At 41.7% G+C, this 18,917-nt stretch overlaps 1 protein-coding gene across 4 annotated transcripts in view; it reads left to right on the forward strand.

Moving 5' to 3' along the window:
• Positions 1 to 16,747, forward strand: part of mxi1 (max interactor 1, dimerization protein) — a 20,745-nt gene extending 3,998 nt beyond the window's left edge. For 2 of the 4 annotated variants that reach the window (XM_081384574.1, XM_081384576.1), the window contains exons 3-6: positions 1,505 to 1,534; positions 11,784 to 11,898; positions 12,882 to 13,071; positions 13,321 to 16,747. In XM_081384574.1, coding sequence (XP_081240700.1) covers positions 1,505 to 1,534; positions 11,784 to 11,898; positions 12,882 to 13,071; positions 13,321 to 13,484 — 499 coding nt within the window. In that variant the 3' untranslated portion in view covers positions 13,485 to 16,747. The remainder of the gene's footprint in view (positions 1 to 1,504; positions 1,535 to 11,783; positions 11,899 to 12,881; positions 13,072 to 13,320) is intronic. The other 2 variants (XM_081384575.1, XM_081384577.1) reach the window with 1 other exon arrangement.
• Positions 16,748 to 18,917: the final 2,170 nt, after the last annotated feature.

An 18,917-nucleotide genomic window follows, 5' to 3' on the forward strand; every position in this document is an offset into this window, starting at 1 on the left:
AGGCATTTTTAAACAGTCAGCTGACTAGGTTTTCTGGTGACCACAAATGCCACCTGGGTCAGTAGCTCACCAGGTTTTGAGATGCTCAGAATATCTGTTTCTGTGGGCATTTAACAGGTTTTTTGAAGATCAAAGCAGGTCACAAGGTTTCGAGACACGGCGTGCGTGTTATTGTGTGAGTGCAGTCTGTTTCCGTTTCACTTCATGTGTATCAGACATCTTGATGACTGATCTCAGGTCTGTGTTACTGTACACAAAGCGAACAGTGATGGAGGGAATGTAAAGGAAACACTATCTGATCATCTGGCATGCATGTATGGAGGTGATTCGCTAGACTGACCCGAGGAGAGCTATCCAGGCCACTTCAGGTGGAAAGATTGTGATGAAAAATACTTTTCCACACATGTCAAAAACAAACCTGGGGCAATCCCCGTTGTTCTTTGTTTTGTCTGCCTTGGGCAACACACAATTTTGTCACAAAGATTGTCACGCTCGTGCTGTGAATTTAAAATTACGAATACACTAGTATACACTGAAACAAAACAATAATCCGTTATGTTTACACAGCACAATGCAGTGCGTTATTCAAACTCATATTTACACAGTATATTTGCCTCTGTTTTTACAGACTTTTCTTATCACACAAAATCAAGAGCTGTGAAAACACAGCCATACTGTTAATAAGTCTTTTCCTCCCTCGCTCCATTCCTCCTCCCCGCTGAGCACACAAGCATCCTCCCGTGTGAAGCGGCGATACCATAAGGTCAGCTGCAGGATGCCAGAAAACACGCTCTTGGTATTAATAGTCGCCAATAAAAGGAAGTGGTCACATGACCCACGGAGAAGTAGGGCTTTGCTGCAGCCACGTCTTGCAGCTCCTGCAACGGCATTGCCATGCACCAGTTTGTCCGGCCATTTAGTGCTTTGGAAAAGCTTTCAGCGTGTTGCCACACAAAGAGCCTCTTAGGGGGACGGCTGATTCACTTTACATTATTAACATAACACTGACTCGTGCTCTCAGAGAGGGCGAGAGAGAGAGCGTCCACTGGCACTCACTCATTGTACGAGGAGGAGAGCTCTCTCACGTGCTCGCGTATACAGGGCGGTCATTGTGCATGCTTTTCTATGCTCTGCACACTTAATTTCTCTGTCTTTTCGCTGCAAACAAAGAGTTGCAGTGACATGTGGGTCATCTAGAGGAGCCTTTATAATTCCCTCTGAAGCCACTGGATTGGTTGTGATGGGGGAGCTGGTTCAACCCTCCAATAAAGATTAATTAGTAAATCCATTGGAACCTTTAATGACGCATGGCCTTGTTCTTCACGAGCGGCCAAGCTTTTTTTCCTCGGATCTCACGACGAGAGCTGACGTTTAATTCGGGAGCCAAGTGCTCGAGAAATAAGCTTGTGTTTATGATGATGATAACCTTTAGTGCACTTTATGCCCAACAGACTCACAAACAAGCTGAAGTTTGCTCATTCATTGCTTCTGTTTTGTTTTATAGGTCCACGCACAATGAGCTGGAGAAAAATCGGTAAGTACGATTTATTTATTTATTTTTCTTCCGTTTTAAGGCTAACTGACATCGCACAGACAGATGTCAACAGACACGTTCATTAGGTTTGGTGAAATCAGTGTGTTAACCCTGTTGTCATTGCACTGCGCTTGTTTACACTGATTGAACATGTTCAGTCTGCGTTTGTCAGGTTGTGGAATGTCTGAGAAGTGACTCACTGTGATCTGGTGATTGTTGCCGTTGGTCGGCGTCTGACGTGGCAATGATAGAGAATTTCACAAGCCAGACTTAAACTTGCATTCGCTTCATGAGCACCACGACTCAAACTTGTGCAATAATTGACCACAATAGGTAAAAATTATTGAGAAGAAAAGGTGAAAATCAATATCATATCGATATTTGAGCCCCAATATGAGAACATTTGCTTTAGATCAGAGGTCTAGCTCAGCTCCTGGAGGGCCACAGTCTTACAGAGTTTAGCTCCAACCCTGTGCCAACACACAAACCTGTAGGTTTTAGAATAAGCCTGAAGGATTAATTAGCTGGATCAGGTGCATTTAATGAGGGTTGAAGCTAGACGCTGCAGGGCTGTGGCTGTCCAGGAACTGGGTTTGACACCCCTGCTTTAGATCCTTAGGGTACGTCTACATGATGTACTAAAAACGGAAACGTTTTTCCTTTGCTTTTTTCACATACAGACAACAACGCTGTCAAAACGATCCCCGTTCACAAGGATCTGCGAAAACGACTAAAAACGGTGTGTTATGCATGTCAAGCCAGTAGTTGTCACTTTGTAAAGAAACATTTCACGTCTATAGTCTGAACACGTAATACGCACGACGTCACCCTTTTGTACAAATGTGCTTTTTTGACGACCCGTATATTGTTTTCAAAAACTTGCACTTTGCGTTCGCTTGCGTTTTCAGGCCCCCAAAACGCTGTTGTCGTGTAAATGAACCGCCAAAATGCAAACGTTTTCAGTTTTAGTCAAAGTTTGGTAGGCTATATTGTGATTGAAAACAGTAATGTGTTGCAATCTTTTATTTGCAGTCTAAATTGGGCGTTTGTGGTTTGAGTGCTTTGCATAATTGAGGAGCACGGGCCTGTAAGTGTCAGTAAAAACAATGTGAAGGAACTGCGTACATTCCAGGTTTGTCATACCAGGAAAAGACTGCAACACTGTAAAAATACTTAGAAATGAGACTATAAATAAGTTATATAATAGTGGTCTTTCCAAAAAATATGAATGCGAAAGTGTAATTAAAAATTGTGATTCTGTGATCACTCTAAATTGTAATGTAGACACATGCATTTTCACATGCAAGCTGCTTTGAAATATGTAGGCCTGCTGTGAAAAGCGCTGTACAAATATATGTGAATTGAATTGATTCTTGATTGTAAGGAAATTAATACAGTGAAATATCGCAGTGCTTTAAAATAAAACTTTTTCCGTCACTTCAAGTATGGAAGCTACTCGTAAAATTCATAAAATATGAAATATTAACATTACATAAGGCTAACAGAAAGCTGAAGAACGGTCCTACAGTTGTCCCTGCAGCAACAGGTAACTTAAAAGTGAAAGTAAGTGGTGACCCAATTCTTCTAATCTAAGGGCATTCCCTCTCCTCGTGGCTCGCCCACCCCTCGGTCCTAAACAACTACTGGAGCCACCGTTTCAGATTACTAGCCAGAGTGCAGGGAGACGACCAGAAACCAGAGACACAAACAAATGTCCTTTCTTTCACAATGCCAGTTGCATAATAGGAAGAAAATGCACAAAAGGAAGCTAGTTATTACGGTAGGTGAACATTATTAAGAGAATACAAGTGTTATTTCTTTGAAATGACCCATACCTATGGGTGGAGTTTTCTTTGAAATCACCAGCCATGTGTGGCGTGAGCGTTTACAGACGACTGTATGTTTTAGTCTCACGAGTTCTTATCTGATAGGCGTTAGACGGCGGCAGTGCGGGGCCTGCTGTTTAGGCACTGCACGCGAATACTGAGGCTCCACTTCAAAGACTCAAAATAACTCGTCTAGACGAGTAGCAGCAGCAACTTCTTTGTTGACCCTCTATCTGAAAACCTGGAGATCTCTGAACTTGCCTTAAGCACAGCCTACTCATGGAGTGTCACGTTTATTTGCTTGCCAGCCATTTTGGTTGGAACATGGTAAGACAAAAAACGTGTTGGGCAAAGTGAACAAAGACTTTTTGGACCAGAGCGCAGTTTTAGTTCAAATAGTTTTGAGTACACCATACTTATGTGTGCTTGAAAATAGCCTCATCTCCTCCCAGACCAGCTGTGTTTCTCAGATAATGTCTACAAATGAGAAGGGTTGTCACTGCGCCGGCACGGGGTTGTATGGGTTTGGGACAGATAAAGATGCCAGGGCTTGTCGGGCAGCCTTTAGTGTCAGCACAAAGAAATATTACACAACACATCATGACGGTGTCAGCAGCCACACCCAGCACTAAACCATATTTCCCCTGACTCCACATTACCATTGTCTATTACAGTTCTCAAAGACTGGACACCCATCATTTTTATTTTGCTTAATAAATATATCCCTTTTAGCTTGAGATGCACCACAATACTTTGAAATGGTCGTACGGAAGCACAGGGGGGACAGTTTCCTGCTTGCCAAAGGTTTACTGCAGTCCCGAGTGGCAAGCGGTTGCCATTTCATGTCAGACATCACATATACTTTCTGTTTGATGAGCATGTAAGATAGCTCACATTGTTTTTGAATGTCAGAAAGGAAGAGGAAGGAGATGTTGACCGCATTCCGGCTCCTCGCAACCCGCGACACATATACAGATAACATGTGTGTGCATATAAGCATGCCGCCTTTTGATCTTATGATGCCTTTGAACAAATGTGGTGAGCCTCAACTTCCTGAACTTGGGTTAGGTTGCAGAGTTCGGATGTCAGAATGTATTGTGTGCCGAGGAAGATGTCAAATCACTGATTTCATTTCCTATTATAGGTGTCGTGGTTGTTAATTATTGGGTACATGCAAGTGAGGGTGTTTGGCTGTGTGTTAAGCATGTTGTTATGGTTGTGTGGGCCGTGGTGTGTTTGACAGTGAGAATGCAAAGGCTCAGGAATAAAGCTGCCAAGCTGGCTTACTGAAAATAGACCAACGGTCCTAAGAAAAGATCTTTTCAAAACGCAGAGGATCCCGGGCTGATTGGCTACAACACTCTTCCACCCACAATGAGAATTATGAGGAATAAAGTGCGTGTAGAAGATAGGACGTCATCCGTAGCCAAGGTGCACTCTTCAAGAACTTGCTGTTGACGACCTTGCGTGTTTTCCTTCCTGTGTTCTAAGGAAGATGGAGTCCATTTCCCCCGGGAATTCCGGAAACCCTCTGGAAGGGAAGCCAGAACTGGCTGTTCTCGCTGACCTGATGCCTTGTAAGCTTTTCTTGGCCAGCAAAAGCAGCTTAGGAAGTGTGATCTTTGGTCAAGTAAGCAATGCATACTCGCACACGTGCCAGGGCATGTTTGCAACGCACACGTAGACGCACACTCATGCTATGGAAGGTTGACAAAGCTCTGGGTGTTTTGGGTGAGTCAGGAAGGACACACACCCTGTGGCAGTCTTCAAGTTCTGTCGGAAGGGTATAGCAGAGGACATTTGAGATTCGGAGGCCACTAAAGCTCTGCCTTTCCCCACATTTACTGTGTTCTGTAAAAGAACATTGCGTTTCATTGCATAAACACGCAAATACAACATGCATGGCTATTGGCTACTAGTGGGTAATGTTGCAGAAACAACACAAACAGACTCACATCCTTGATGGCACTGTGAACCTTGCTATACAACAACACCTAACATTTTTAGACCCATCCTTACTAATACAACCAAATTCTTGAATTACAGGCTGAAATCTGGAAACATTCCCGAGTGGCATAATCAGCTGGATCAGCAACACCCTTAAAACCTGATAATGATGTTTGTATGATTAGTTTCGACATTGTGTCAAAGTATGACCGTTTGCAGGCCTCAATGTTGAAACCTAACAGTCAAGATAAGGGCAGGGACCAATTGTAATTGCTTAACAACTGGCGAATGAAAAACCCATTATTGGGCAAATTACTTATTGATATATAGGGGGTATGTGTCCTCCTCTATGTATATGGTGGTTTTTGCCCTAGGGCCTGCCACGGATTGTCATATATTGAGTTCTGCTTGGCCTATGGAGTCACCATGGCAAGCTGGACAAAGCCACACTATCCACCCATCCAATTGGTGGAGCCCTTGAAGGTCATCCAATCATAACCAGCCACATTGATCTGCACCCTTTCTCTGTGTGTCATGGCCTTTGATCTGATTACGGAAGAGTCCTATGGCTGTTTGCCCTTCCACCACCGCTGTGTTTATTTTTTGTGTTTGGATTAGGCATCCTTCCGGGGAAGTAAAGTGGATTGAGTGGATTTTCTGAGAGAGAGCGAGAGAGCGGTGTCATTCAAACATCTGGTGACATTTCTGTTTTCTGATTTCGTCCTGTTTGTTTTTGGGATCACCTCACATTTTATTAGATTACCCAAAGCATGCACAGCGTTCTGGCCTATTGAAAAACGTGTAATAGAGAGCCGTTTAATAGAGAATCTGTGTTTTTCATGTACATGGCCATCTGCAGGAGCTTTAGGGATGGGGGCAGCGGTCACATGACTACACACATAAACTCTGTGGGCATGCGAGTGGGGTCTGCTGGTCTGGGCTGTGTGGAGCAGATTACAGCTCAGCACGTGCGAACTAATCCAAGTGTTACTGATGGGCCAGAGCGGGCCTTACTCCTCCACAGCTGTTACTGTCTGAGTTTGTATGTGCTTCTTTATTTCCCTATGATCTTTAGCCATCACTCTGCCAGTAGTCCATTAATGTACATGTGTTTAATCAGGGGTGCAACAGAGGTATATCCTCGGCCCAATGTAGGCTAGTTGTCATTCTGTCTCCCCCTATTAGGGATGAGTCCCAATGTTCAACTAGTTGCCCAACAACCGACTAGACGATTGGAAGTGACAAGTTTATTCACATATTTCATTTGTTTGTTTTTAGTTTTGATATTTTTAGGGATAGTTCTATAATTAGCATGCTTTGCCTTAGTTTGTTAGACTGTTAATAGAATAAGTCTTTAAATTAATCTTCTTTAAAGTAATGTCTTACACATTCAGAAGATTGACTTTGGCAATTGCAGTTCATCTCACTCAGTTTTTTTGAGCATCCCACCACAAGAATCGCAGTTAAGTTAAAAATAGTCCATCTTGTAAAAAGCCTTCTTGAAACCCTTTCCATTACGTTGCGCTCTGTTGACGTTGACTACTAGTCAGTCGACTTGCTTTCTAGGCAACCCCACCCACTAGTTGATATTGAAAATATGTATTTTTGCACATCCACCCCCCTTTGTGTGTCGTACTACAGTAAGCTGTCATTGGTTCATGGCTCAAAGGCTTCTTTGTTTGCGAGCATGTTTACATAGTGCTGTCACAGTGTCTGTCTGTACTGTATTTAAACCACTATCTCTCTCTTCCTCCCACCTCTTTATTCATCTCTTTTCATTCTCTCCATCCCGACTACCCCCACCTTCTAACTTTACATCTGTAACCATCTCGCCCTCCTTCTCCCTCCCTCCCTGGCTTCCTACCCACATTTGTAGGTTGCTTTTATTCCCAGCATGATTGCATGTTGCTTTTAGGTTGGTATCTCTTTAATGTCATGCTGATAACGTAGCTTTTCGTGCAGTTTTCGGGCAGATTACACGCGAACGGAAGACTAGCAGCAATAATGGCCTCCCATCTGTGTGTGTTTACGTGGTGGGGGAGGATAGCGCGCTCGTTTAATCTGAGAGCTGTTGGAGAGCTCGGGACTGTTACTGATATGATGGGAACACGTCTTCATGCTCACTCGTTATGAAATCATAATAAAAGCATGAGGCCAGACCTTTAAATAAAACAAGGCTTAAACAAGCTGGTAACCCAGATGAAGCTGTCAGTCCCACTGTATTGATCAGATCCGAACTAGGGCTTGAGAACCCAGAGCCTGTTCTCGCTCTATAATCTGTGCACTGGTGTGCAATAACCCAGCCATGTGACCTTACGCTCCAAAGGCATCATGTGAGGCATTAGATAAAACATGCTATCAAAGGGTAATCTGTAGGAAAAGCCGTGCCTTTTGTAGAGCGCATGCATTGCTGTATGAAACCTCCATTTCTTGCATTTCTTATCAGTGCAGGTTTATGTTTGCTGCACAGACCGAGGTGCTGTTTCTGCGTGGGAAACGTGAGATTTCCTGGTGTGGATGAAGCAAGCTATGTATACACACAAATATATACGTATAGTTGACAAGTAGCCAGGCCTACACACAATCAGCACATTTTGTCATGATGATTGAGAGGGGAAAATATGCACGTAATTTTGTGTTCCTGATGCAGATTACAATTTGAGGATGTGTCAGAATCATGTCCCCCTTTTGACCTTGACTTAACAAGTTATTACCATGTCAAGCCCATGACATCAATGCCAACACCATTCATTATTTACCAATAGACCAAGCAGAATCTGGGACGGGCATGTTTCTTTTCACCCCACCCTTTTCAATTCCCCCACCACACCAGAGGACCAGGCGTTGTTTCTCAGCCTTACTGTTGCCCAAATTCACATTGCCCATCCATATGTGTAACATTCATGTTATTTTACACTGTGCTGTATTTACTTCAAAATTTAATTTGATAATTTCCCAGTGTAAATAAATAAATTAAGATATACGTTTCAAATGTTTGTATAATTAAATGCAACCAACATTTCAAGATCGTGACAACCGTGACACCCGTGACTATGAGCCCGTGTGTGAGTCATATAAAGGGCATGTGGAGATGTTTTGGATAATACAATTCTTGCTCTGGGTGTAAGAGAGAACAAGTCTGAACATGTTCAACCTTAAGGGGCATGTTTGATATGAGTTATTATTAAACTTGTGAGTTGTAGTGAGTTCTCTATATGAGTAATGCAGAGGAGTGTAAAATTTGGCGTATTTACCAGAGCCATATCTTGAACAGACTCAGCTTACAGCTTTGAAGCACAGATTCTGCACACCCACGATTATCAAGGGTCATTCGTTTACGGTTTTAAAACCAAATGAACTGCCCACAGAGGCAGCATTTGAAGGAATATCAGTTCACTCGCTTTACTCAAATTAAAATGGTTCACTTTAAAAAAGTTGGTGCCTTAAATTAAGTACAATAAACTTGGATGTTTAAGTCATTTCAACTTAAATTACACTGTCTTAAAAAACATTGAATCTTGATTGAAATGAAAATTTCTTAACTTATTTCGATGAGTTAAAGCAATGCAAAACCACATTTTGTCTTAACTTATTGATCATGTAATTTTTTATTCTGTTCTTTGTGGAGAATGCGATTGCAGGATGCATTGCGACAATGACTAGAAGAAAAATGGAATTAATTTTAAGTCAGTTGCAAAGGACTTGCGTTTGAGTCTGTTCATGTAGTGCTACAAAACACTCGTAAAAATAAAGAGGGTTTTATTAGCAATGCCATAGAATGTTTGGTTCCCTAAAGAACATTTTAGTGATTCTTCTCAGTGTGAAGAACATTTCAACCGGTTTCCACTATAAAAAAACTTTTCTGGAATGGAAGGTTTCCATGGATTTTAAAGGTTCTTTACATAGCCTAAATAACCTTTATTTCGAGTTTTAGGATGCCACCGCTGAAGGCAGCAAACTGCTCATTGATAATGTGATAAAGCTAATATGTTACATAACTTTGCTGTGCATGTATTGCTGTAATTCACACCACAAGTTATTTATAGTAACTGAAACGCCCCTATGTTTAAATAGACCTTTTTACATACATCATATGGGTGTTTTTGCTTTCAGTTTTGTTTTCTTATGTTGTGCAATGGGTCTGTTCAAGTATCACAGAAACTAAAGTGTTTTATGTGTGACGTCATAATTAGGTCTTGTTGTTTACCTTCGAGACGACAGGCCTAGTGATAGTTGTTTGGCACGGTCTCTGTCTGGAGACTGAATTGAAGTCATTTATCATGCCACACACACACCAAAGCAAACACGCACATATATACAACCTTCCCAGCAAGCACTGCTTGTGTGTGTGATGTGACGCCCGTCATGTCTGGAGACAGATGATATGGGGGATAGCGTGAGAAGTCTTTTAGAGATATTTGGGTTACATGTGGTTGCCATGCCAATGGGGTTGTAGGGCAAAACCGGTGTAGGCGAACTGGAGGCCTGGTGCAGTCATTTGTGCGAGCTTCAAGTCAGCCTAAAATACCATTCTGTCACCTATAGCCATTAATGCACCAGGTTGATCAATCAATGTCCACACACACTGAAGGCAGACAGAGGAACATCTGCAATGAGTGTGAGTGTGTGTGTGTGAGAGAGACTGCTGTCCAGATAACAGTGCCCTCTCTGTGGTGCTCAGACACGGCGATAAGGCTTGTGATAAATCTCCCGCCATTGTCACAGGCTAGACAGACTGTATATGTGAAAGAAAGAGAGCAGCCATCTTCATTGCTGATAAGGAGGAATCCAAACGGAATTAGAGTTGAAAAGCCTCAATAACACAATTAGAGACACACTCTTAGATACCGATCACCCATGCGCAAGCACCCGTATGCGCTCGTAAAATGTAGACAGAGCGTCTGCATGTGTTTTTCTTTCATGATTGTATGTATCATTGATGGTTTTTGTTAATTATTTGAATTAGATTTTATTTTTCATGGTCATTTTGATTTAAATTGATCAATTTTGTTGTTTTTGTCAAAATTGGAAATGAGAAATGGTTACTTAGTTTTTTATATTCAGTTCAGTCATGAAACTCTAGTTTTAGCATAGCATGTTAATGAATATGGCAATGTTTATGTATTTGGTCTTGACGAACTAGATCTTCCATGCTGCTGATACAGAGCAATTATGGACTCGCTAACGCCAATAGAAATGCTGCTATGAATATGTAAGATATGCTGGCACTGCATGAATAGACATACATAAATCCTGTAGCTGATCTAGGCAGGTGGAGCTGGGGAGGTGGAGGGGTTCAAATGAACTCTGATAGCGCACTGCAGGACTAGCTTACAGCAAACACTGAACCAAACTATTAAAATGTTGAGCAAGCAATCTCATTGGCTGTAGGATCAGCAGAGGCCAATCAGCTTGTGCCATGCGGTTATGATCAGATTGCATGTAAAGGACCATCATCATGCGCCCTCTAGAGTTTCAGGACTGAACTAGATATGTAATGTTGATTTGATTTAAAGTGATTATTTTTGTATGACTTTAGTTTGCGATAATAACCCTGCTGAGCGTATGGAGTGAATACTGCAGGTCACCTCTATGTCAGAAAGGAGATGATTACAGCCTCAAGCACTTTGATTTCTTAGAATGTAATCTTTAAGTAGTCTGTGGGTTAGGGCTGTCACTTTACGTTCGAAAATCGATTGCACAATCGATCGGACCAACCAACGCAAGTTTCGAAAACGAAAATAGGGAATCGATTTTAACGGTCTTTTCTCGGAGCGCGTCCAGCTCGTCATGTTATGCCCGCAGCGAACGCGCGTCATTTGCAACTGCAGGCTCTGACAAACACGCATAACAGCAATGATCCTTCTGCATAATGTGTCTCTTTTTACTACAAAACTGTGAATTTTCCCGGTATTCAGACAGTCTCATGCATTCAGATACAGATTCGGGCTACGGTCTATCGCCTACATAGGCGAAATTTGTTTGGCATTTCTAATCGTAAACACAGCCATGTTGAAGAATGAGGTAATGTTTTTCATATATGCTGCGTGCTATGGCAGTCCACTATGCTTATTGCTTTTCGAGAATGTTGCACTAGTCATTGTGCGCGAAACTTCACGCCAATAAATCATAAATCAAATATTGCTGACTTGTGCGCGTCAGGCGCGGCGCGCCCTCTTTACGTTCGTCCTAATGCCTGTTAGTTGTCCGTGGATTTGCCCATATATGGCGTTTTATTTTTCAATTTTCGATTTTACAATCGATTCAATGAACACTTATGTCTCAAAAATCGAACAGGATTTTTTCATAAAAGTGACAGCCCTACTGTGGGTGTGTGGTTTGTGTTTAAGGTACATAATGAGGTGTTGTCTTGTAAGCTTTTGACCTAACCACACACGCACAGCAAGTTCATTGCGTTGTTTCAGGGCGTGTGCATGTGTGACAATGAGGCTGACCTTTGTTTTGTCATGTTTCAGGCGAGCCCACCTCCGCTTGTGTCTGGAGCGATTGAAGTCCCTCATCCCGCTGGGACCAGACTGCAGCCGTCACACCACTCTGGGACTCCTCAACAAGGCCAAATCACACATAAAGGTAAACACACTTGTGAGGAGCCCCCATGGTTGTCTGTTGCTCCTACATTAGGCAAATATGAGCTTGAATTTGGCTCACTACATTTACTCTCACCTTGTGATTTCATGTCCACCGTAAACCAGAAAAAGTGGTAAAAATGGAAGTAAATATAATTAGCCAAATACAAGCTGACTCAATATGTTGGGATCACATGACTAGTTTTATCAGTCTATATCACATACGTATTGGCTTTATATATGTATCTGATCTGAAACTCGTTAACCACTAGCCATAATGTACGAGTTCACACCTATTTAAACAGCCACTACACCTTAAAAAGAACACAGAGCCACGTCCCTTAATGGGACAATTTAGTTTCTATCCCTTAAGAGCTTTATTGTAAAACACATGTCATGCACTACAGACAGATACTTTCTATTGTTGGAAATATGTAGATGATCATAACCCTTTTATTTTCATTTTGAGGTCTTACTGGTTTTCCCCTTCATAACAGGTTAGGCTGTCCCGACCAGTTATGTGTGCGCGCGCACGTGTGTGTGTTTGCGGTTTTAGCTGGGGGTCATGCTGTATTGTTCTAGGATAATATATTATAAGGTCACAGGGGTCATGTGTGGAGGCATTATTGATCCAAACTGGGTTCAGAACTGTAGTAAACAAATCCATCAATCACATGAGCTTGACAAACACACACCTCTTTAAATAATCCCATCCCTTCCGGATGTTTTATGTGACATGATGTTAATCAAGTTATCTAAAACTTTGTAGTATCTAGTGGTTAGTGCTCTTGAGGTCAACACGGGTTTGAATCTGGCTTGCAACATTTCCCAATCCAGCTGTGAAAAGGGAAAAAGTAAATGAAAGGTCTTGTAGTGCCGAATGTGTCTTTGCATTAGCTGTAATAACCGTTGAATTCTTTTGAACGAGTCGTTAGGGTTTTTCAGTAATTATCAGTGAGTCACCCACCGTTCTTTGTCTTCCCACAGAAACTGGAGGAAGCAGAGCGCAAGTCAGCATACCAGTTGGATAATTTGGAGCGAGAGCAGCGGCACCTCCAGAGGCGCCTGGACCTGCTGCGGGGCGGTGGGGGGGTGCTGGAGGGCGAGAGGGTGCGCACTGACAGCGTGGGCTCCACCCTCTGCTCCGAGAGATCCGACCGCTCCGACTCAGACCAGGGTACCAGCTCCATGTTTATCATCTGTTATCTATCTATCTATCTATCTATCTATCTATCTATCTATCTATCTATCTATCTATCTATCTATCTATCTATCTATCTATCTATCTATCTATCTATCTATCTATCTATCTATCTATCTATCTATCTATCTATCTAATCGCATGCCAAGCTAGATACCTGTCAACACTTCATGTGACATGTGTTTGTCTGACTCTGACTCTCTCTCTCTCTCTCTGTGGGCACAGAAGAGATGGAGGTGGACGTGGAGAGCACAGAGTTCTCCAATGGAGAGCTGGACAGCATCAGCACCGCCAGCACCAGCGATCTGGACGACCACAGCAGTCTACAGAGCACTGCCAGCGACGAGGGCTACTCCTCCTGCAGCATCAAACTGGCCTTCAGCTCATAAAACCAGCTCCCCTTTACACACTCACACACACACACACACACACACACACACACACACACACACACACACACACACACACACACACACACACACACACTCTCCCAGTCCCTTTCCCTCCTCAACCAATCAGAGACTTTTAAGTCAGGTGACCAGAACACCACCCGCCCTATAGAATGCCTGATTTACTGTTTTAAGTTTGTGAATGTATCTGAGAGAATATGAATGAGATGGAAACAATCTGTGATTGTGATTCAATTGGGTTATTAGATGGTTTTATCCCCGAATAAGATATTTTTCTGATAATTGTCAGTGTCTAAATCCCCTTTTTCCGAAAGGAAAGCTAAGATGTAAATTTTTAATTCAAACCTCTGATTGTCAGCTCTCTTCATGAATGGGTTGTGAACTGGTCACTAGGGAAACTATTGAACTAAACCCATCCAAATTGGACCACCTGAGAAGCGAAACTCCATATCAACACAAGAAGTCCCGGGCCTGTTGATTTCCTTTTCACCCGGTCTAATGGTTCTAACGTCGCTGCTCTACGGCGACGAGGACTGTCATTGGTGCTACGTGACAAAACCAATAAAGCAGAAAGATCTACTGCATTCATCAAAGACAGCGGCAACAACTATCCCATGGCTGTGGGAAATTTTTGGTGCATTTAAACTGTGGAACCACTTTCCACGCTGCAGCTAAAACCCAGCGATCTTGCACTCGACTGCATAGAGCCCTCCGTAGAACTGGCGCCACGTCAGAGAAATATCCACCCCTGTGTTTAACTAGATGTCTCTCCTGGCAGAAATAAGCAATAAACTCGTGTAGTCGGATCAACACATTAGCACTCCTACTCTTGAGACACAAAGCTTGTGTCCGTCCAAAAGAGCAACGCCAACTTGCTCGGTTTTGTTTTGTACATAAATACGATAGTTTAATAAATTAAAGTTAAAATAAAAACTGAGTTGAAAAAAAAGGTAGTTACCCATGGGTAGAAATTGCCTCTGTTGCTGTATGTCTTGTGTTATGTGCATTTTAAATTATATTTTTGCAAAGATTGACTATCTTCCTCCTGAGAGTCTTTTGTGGTGGCATGGACAGTATTATTTGTTCATTATGCTGGATGAAACGCAAGTAGTTTCAATTCTGTGGCTGCCCAAGGAATTATACGACTTTAAAACTAAACGACTAGAAGAAAACCAACACATCCGAAGTACTTAAAATTGGACATCACACACAAGAACGAGTGAGCGCAGGCAGTGTGGACCTCTGTAGAAGGCATGCTAACTCTGAGTGGCGTTAAATATTTATTGTTTTGAAGCTGAAAGGCATTCCACTACTAGTATCGTGTGCTGTGGAGTGAGCGGCGCGTGTGCGTCAAAGGGTGCTTTCACACTGGCAGTTCAGTTCAAAACGGGACATGGTTCGTGTAAAACTGGTCATGTGAAAGCTGTCGTTCGGACTCCTGAGCGCACCGGGGTACTGAACCCAAGACTACCTGAGGGAGGCGCTCTGAGTTCGGTTGCAACTCAAAGCAAAGTAACCTGGTGCTCAACATAAGGGATTACTGTGGTGATGGTTTACCTTGGATGAGTTAGTGCAATCTAAGCGGCAAATGAGTGGCTCACAATCTGCTGTCACCTCAAAAGAGTCCAGCCGCCTTCACGTGACACACATAGCCTACAGTAAACCCAAGTGTCCTTCACTCTGGTGCGCTTAACAGTACCAAATTAATACAAAACATAATGTATTGTTCGCATCCTGTTTTCTATCCTGCGCCGTATGATGATCACAATTGATAGAATCATTGATAGATTAGAATCAAGTGTATTTAGAAAATAATGTTGCGCTCCAAATGGATAAAACTATTTTTTTTTTTTTGCTTCAGGTGCATAGAGCCCAAAGGATATTATAAACAAGCAAGAAAATTGCTTACCGCACTCTGAATTCAGTCCAGACTAAATAAGGTCTAGCAAATAATAAAATAAACATTTTTTTTTAATTGCATGGTGCAAAAAAGTGCATTCGAATTAAAAGCTAGACGCGATTCACGTGTGAATCAAGTGTGAAACCAGTTCAACGCTACGGACTCGCAGCAAACGCCCCAGTGTGAAAGCACCCTAACTCAGCACAAAGCGCTTCAAGCTCTTGCTTCCCGCTGTACTGTATGTTAAACCTTTTTTTTCTTTCTTCACTTTATTTTGTGTTAAAAGAAGCATTCAGACTTGATTAACTTTCCTCAAGTCGTATTTATTTTCTTTCCTTGATCCGAAATCGTAGGTTAAAAAGGTTAATTTATTTTGTCCCTCAGATCTATGATCATTCCCCCCTTCCATTTCAGTTCACTAGTTCTGTCCTAAAACTGTAAACTTTCCCCATCTGTGATATATTATTTTTATTTTATTTTTCTCCCTCAAACGCAGAGCTGCTTTTTAGTGCATATTAAAGCCAAGACTAATTTGCAATCATTCTGCCTGAAATGGAGCAGCGCGGACATCTGCTTGTGTCCCGATCCAGCATCAACCAAATGCTTTTGGATGCTGAACGGCCCATATGTGTGTTAGTTCTACTCACCCCTGTTAAGAGAGTTTTAGTGTTGACTCACTGTATTAGTCGGGAGTAATTTTTTTTGTGTTAGAACTATTTCGGTCGTGTGGAACGTCACTGTGACGTTCGCACGTTCGATGGAATCGAATTCAAAGCGGTGCTTTATCAACACCAGGCCAAACCACAGACGAGAACCTTTATCGTCGTCCTCCACCTGAGGGCATACTGCTTTTTTGTCTTTATTTTATTGTCTCTCCTCTTTTCATTTACAATGTTTTATTGGTTTATGATATATCTGCACTATTTAAAGCCGGGGCCCATTCTGAGAAATGCCAGTGCTTGTTTTGTTTCGTTTTGTTTTATTTAATTTATTTTCTTTTCCGAAGAGAATGGACCGTGTTGTTTTGAGGCCACCGTAACGTTACCTATCCAGGCCCCGTATTCAACGACACTTCCAAGAGAAATGGTGCTGGTCTGGGATCAGCTCTCCCGCGTCTCTGGTCTCAGTCGCTCCGGAGGAAAAGAGAAATGCTAAGCAGATCCTGAAACAGCATCTGTGTTTTGTCAAGGGACTCTGGGAAATGGGGTCTGTTAAAGGCGAAGCTTTTCCACCCTGGAAGGACAAGAGGTCCCGATGAACTTGTGGCCATTCTTTGTAAAACATGCACTCTGATTCTAGCTGTGAGTTAAATGCAATACTTACAATAAACACCACGATTGTCAAAAAAAGAGCAGGAAATGCCTCGTGTTTCTGTTCATTTGCTTTTTTTTTAAGTTATGTAAATCTTAGTAGCCAACAGATTCTTTTTGTGTAAATAGAAAACAGAAAATCTACATTTTTTTTTAGCATTTTTATAACCATAATAATTTCCAATAGCCTAGGCTACTATTTGAGTGTGTAGCACTTCATTTTAAATATGCTAAGATTTCATAATTATAATTTAAGTTATATACACTGATAAAGGATCATTACATTTTCCGAAACGAAATAATGAACTATTTTCAGAAAATGGGCTACGTGCCATTTCGTCTAGCGGTAATGCAGCTGCAGTTTTGGTGACTTGAGGTCAGAATACAAATGAATCTCTTTTCATCTGGCGCCATCTAGAGGCCAAACTTGGTATATTGTTTTCTGTTCCGCACCCATAGAAACTTTAACGGAGCATTTTTTTTAATAATCTTTTTTTTAATTATGATTATTACAGGATGAATTTTCAAATATAATGTTAATACTGTCTCAAAACAAACACTGATCAGAATTAATCCCGTCATTGATATACAATTGTATTATTTATTCTCTGCTGCCCTCTGCTGATCATTCATGAGACTGAGAGTTCAGAGTTGTTACCAGAGTTGATATGGTACATTACCATATCTGTTGTTATAAAACGGGGTATTTCAAATGATTCAACATTTCTTAAGTTTGTGTCTTTGATCTTGAAAAGACTTTGTATGTAACCAGAATTCATCATACATTGAAGTGTTTAAATCAAGACAACAACACGTGTCCGGTATCAGGATCCAGTATAATTCATGCGCTTAGAGTGAAATGTTTAAGAATACTAAATCATTTTAAGGAAATTTGCTCTGATATCACATAGATAGACATATCATCACATTATTGATACCACATAGATATCTCATATTGTGCAACTTGGGTTTGTAGCAGGTGTTAACAGTGATTAAGTCACCGGGTTTTAGCGTCAGGGACCCCTATGGGACCTCTTGAAATGTAAATAAGAGCGCCTCCTGCAAGGTGTGTGTGTGTGTGTGTGTGTGTGTGTGTGTGTGTGTGTGTTCAGCAGGGGCGCCCTGGATCGTTTACTACTGTTTGCAAAGACTCACCTACACTATTTACATTATACGTTTCATACTACAAAGCACAAAGAAATACTGCCGTATTATGTGTTTTTCAACATATCTTAGATTAAAGGTCATGACTATGGTAACCTATAGGCTATTACTATTGTGTAAATACCATGACACACGAATTAAAGTAGGCCTACTACGGTATTACCATCTGATACCATCACTGTAGGCTACCTGCCTACTACCTCACTGTTAGTCTCTTATTGTCCTATTTAGCTGATCCAGCCATGGAACAAACAAAACAAGCCCTGAAAATTGATAAAAGAACACATATTAATTATACAGACACTTGATATTTAATTGTATTTGCTGATTTAACTAACTATAGTTGATTGCATTTTATACATTTTACTTCCAATAAAACGTTTGCTATGTGTTTGCAATACGTGTTTTTTATGCACTTTGGCCTGAGTTTTTGTTGCATTTACACCATTCTGGCCAGCAGGGGTCACCAGCGTGTGGCGTTTCTCACGCTTTAAAACAGTGAATCATTTTGCGAAGCAATAGGCTCTATGCACGAACGCTGCTGACATATTTCCGGTAGGATCTCAGCCGGCGTCTTTACTTCCGCATAGCGCATTTTCGGCTGCGTTCCAGTCCAAAATTGTCATGCCCTTCACTTGCTAACTTCCCTTCGTCTCGTTCACTCGGATGTACGTCATTGCGAGTGCCCACTACTGGCGGAAACTGCAATGGGCTGAACTGGAACGTCCTAAGCCCTTGATCACTTGGAATCAGCTGTGGAGTTGATTTATTATTTACATTTTTTTCCCTTTAAGAATTTGTTTAATGCAGCATCCAAATGTTTATAGGTGTGTTTGGGTTGTTTTAAATTTAAAAAAAATTATAATTAATATATCATAGAGTTGTTTGTGTGGTGGTGATTAAACGAGATATGCGGTGACGTCACAATCGTGTTGCATTGTGGGACATATAGGTGCCTGAAGTGTACATTTGAAGCAGACTCGCTCCCTCGGTCAAAATCGAGGGAACGAGGGTCTGTCCATATAAACTTCCCTCGTC

The sequence above is a fragment of the Scardinius erythrophthalmus genome, assembly GCF_964197995.2.
Source record: "Scardinius erythrophthalmus genome assembly, chromosome: 14".
NCBI lineage: Eukaryota > Metazoa > Chordata > Actinopteri > Cypriniformes > Leuciscidae > Scardinius > Scardinius erythrophthalmus.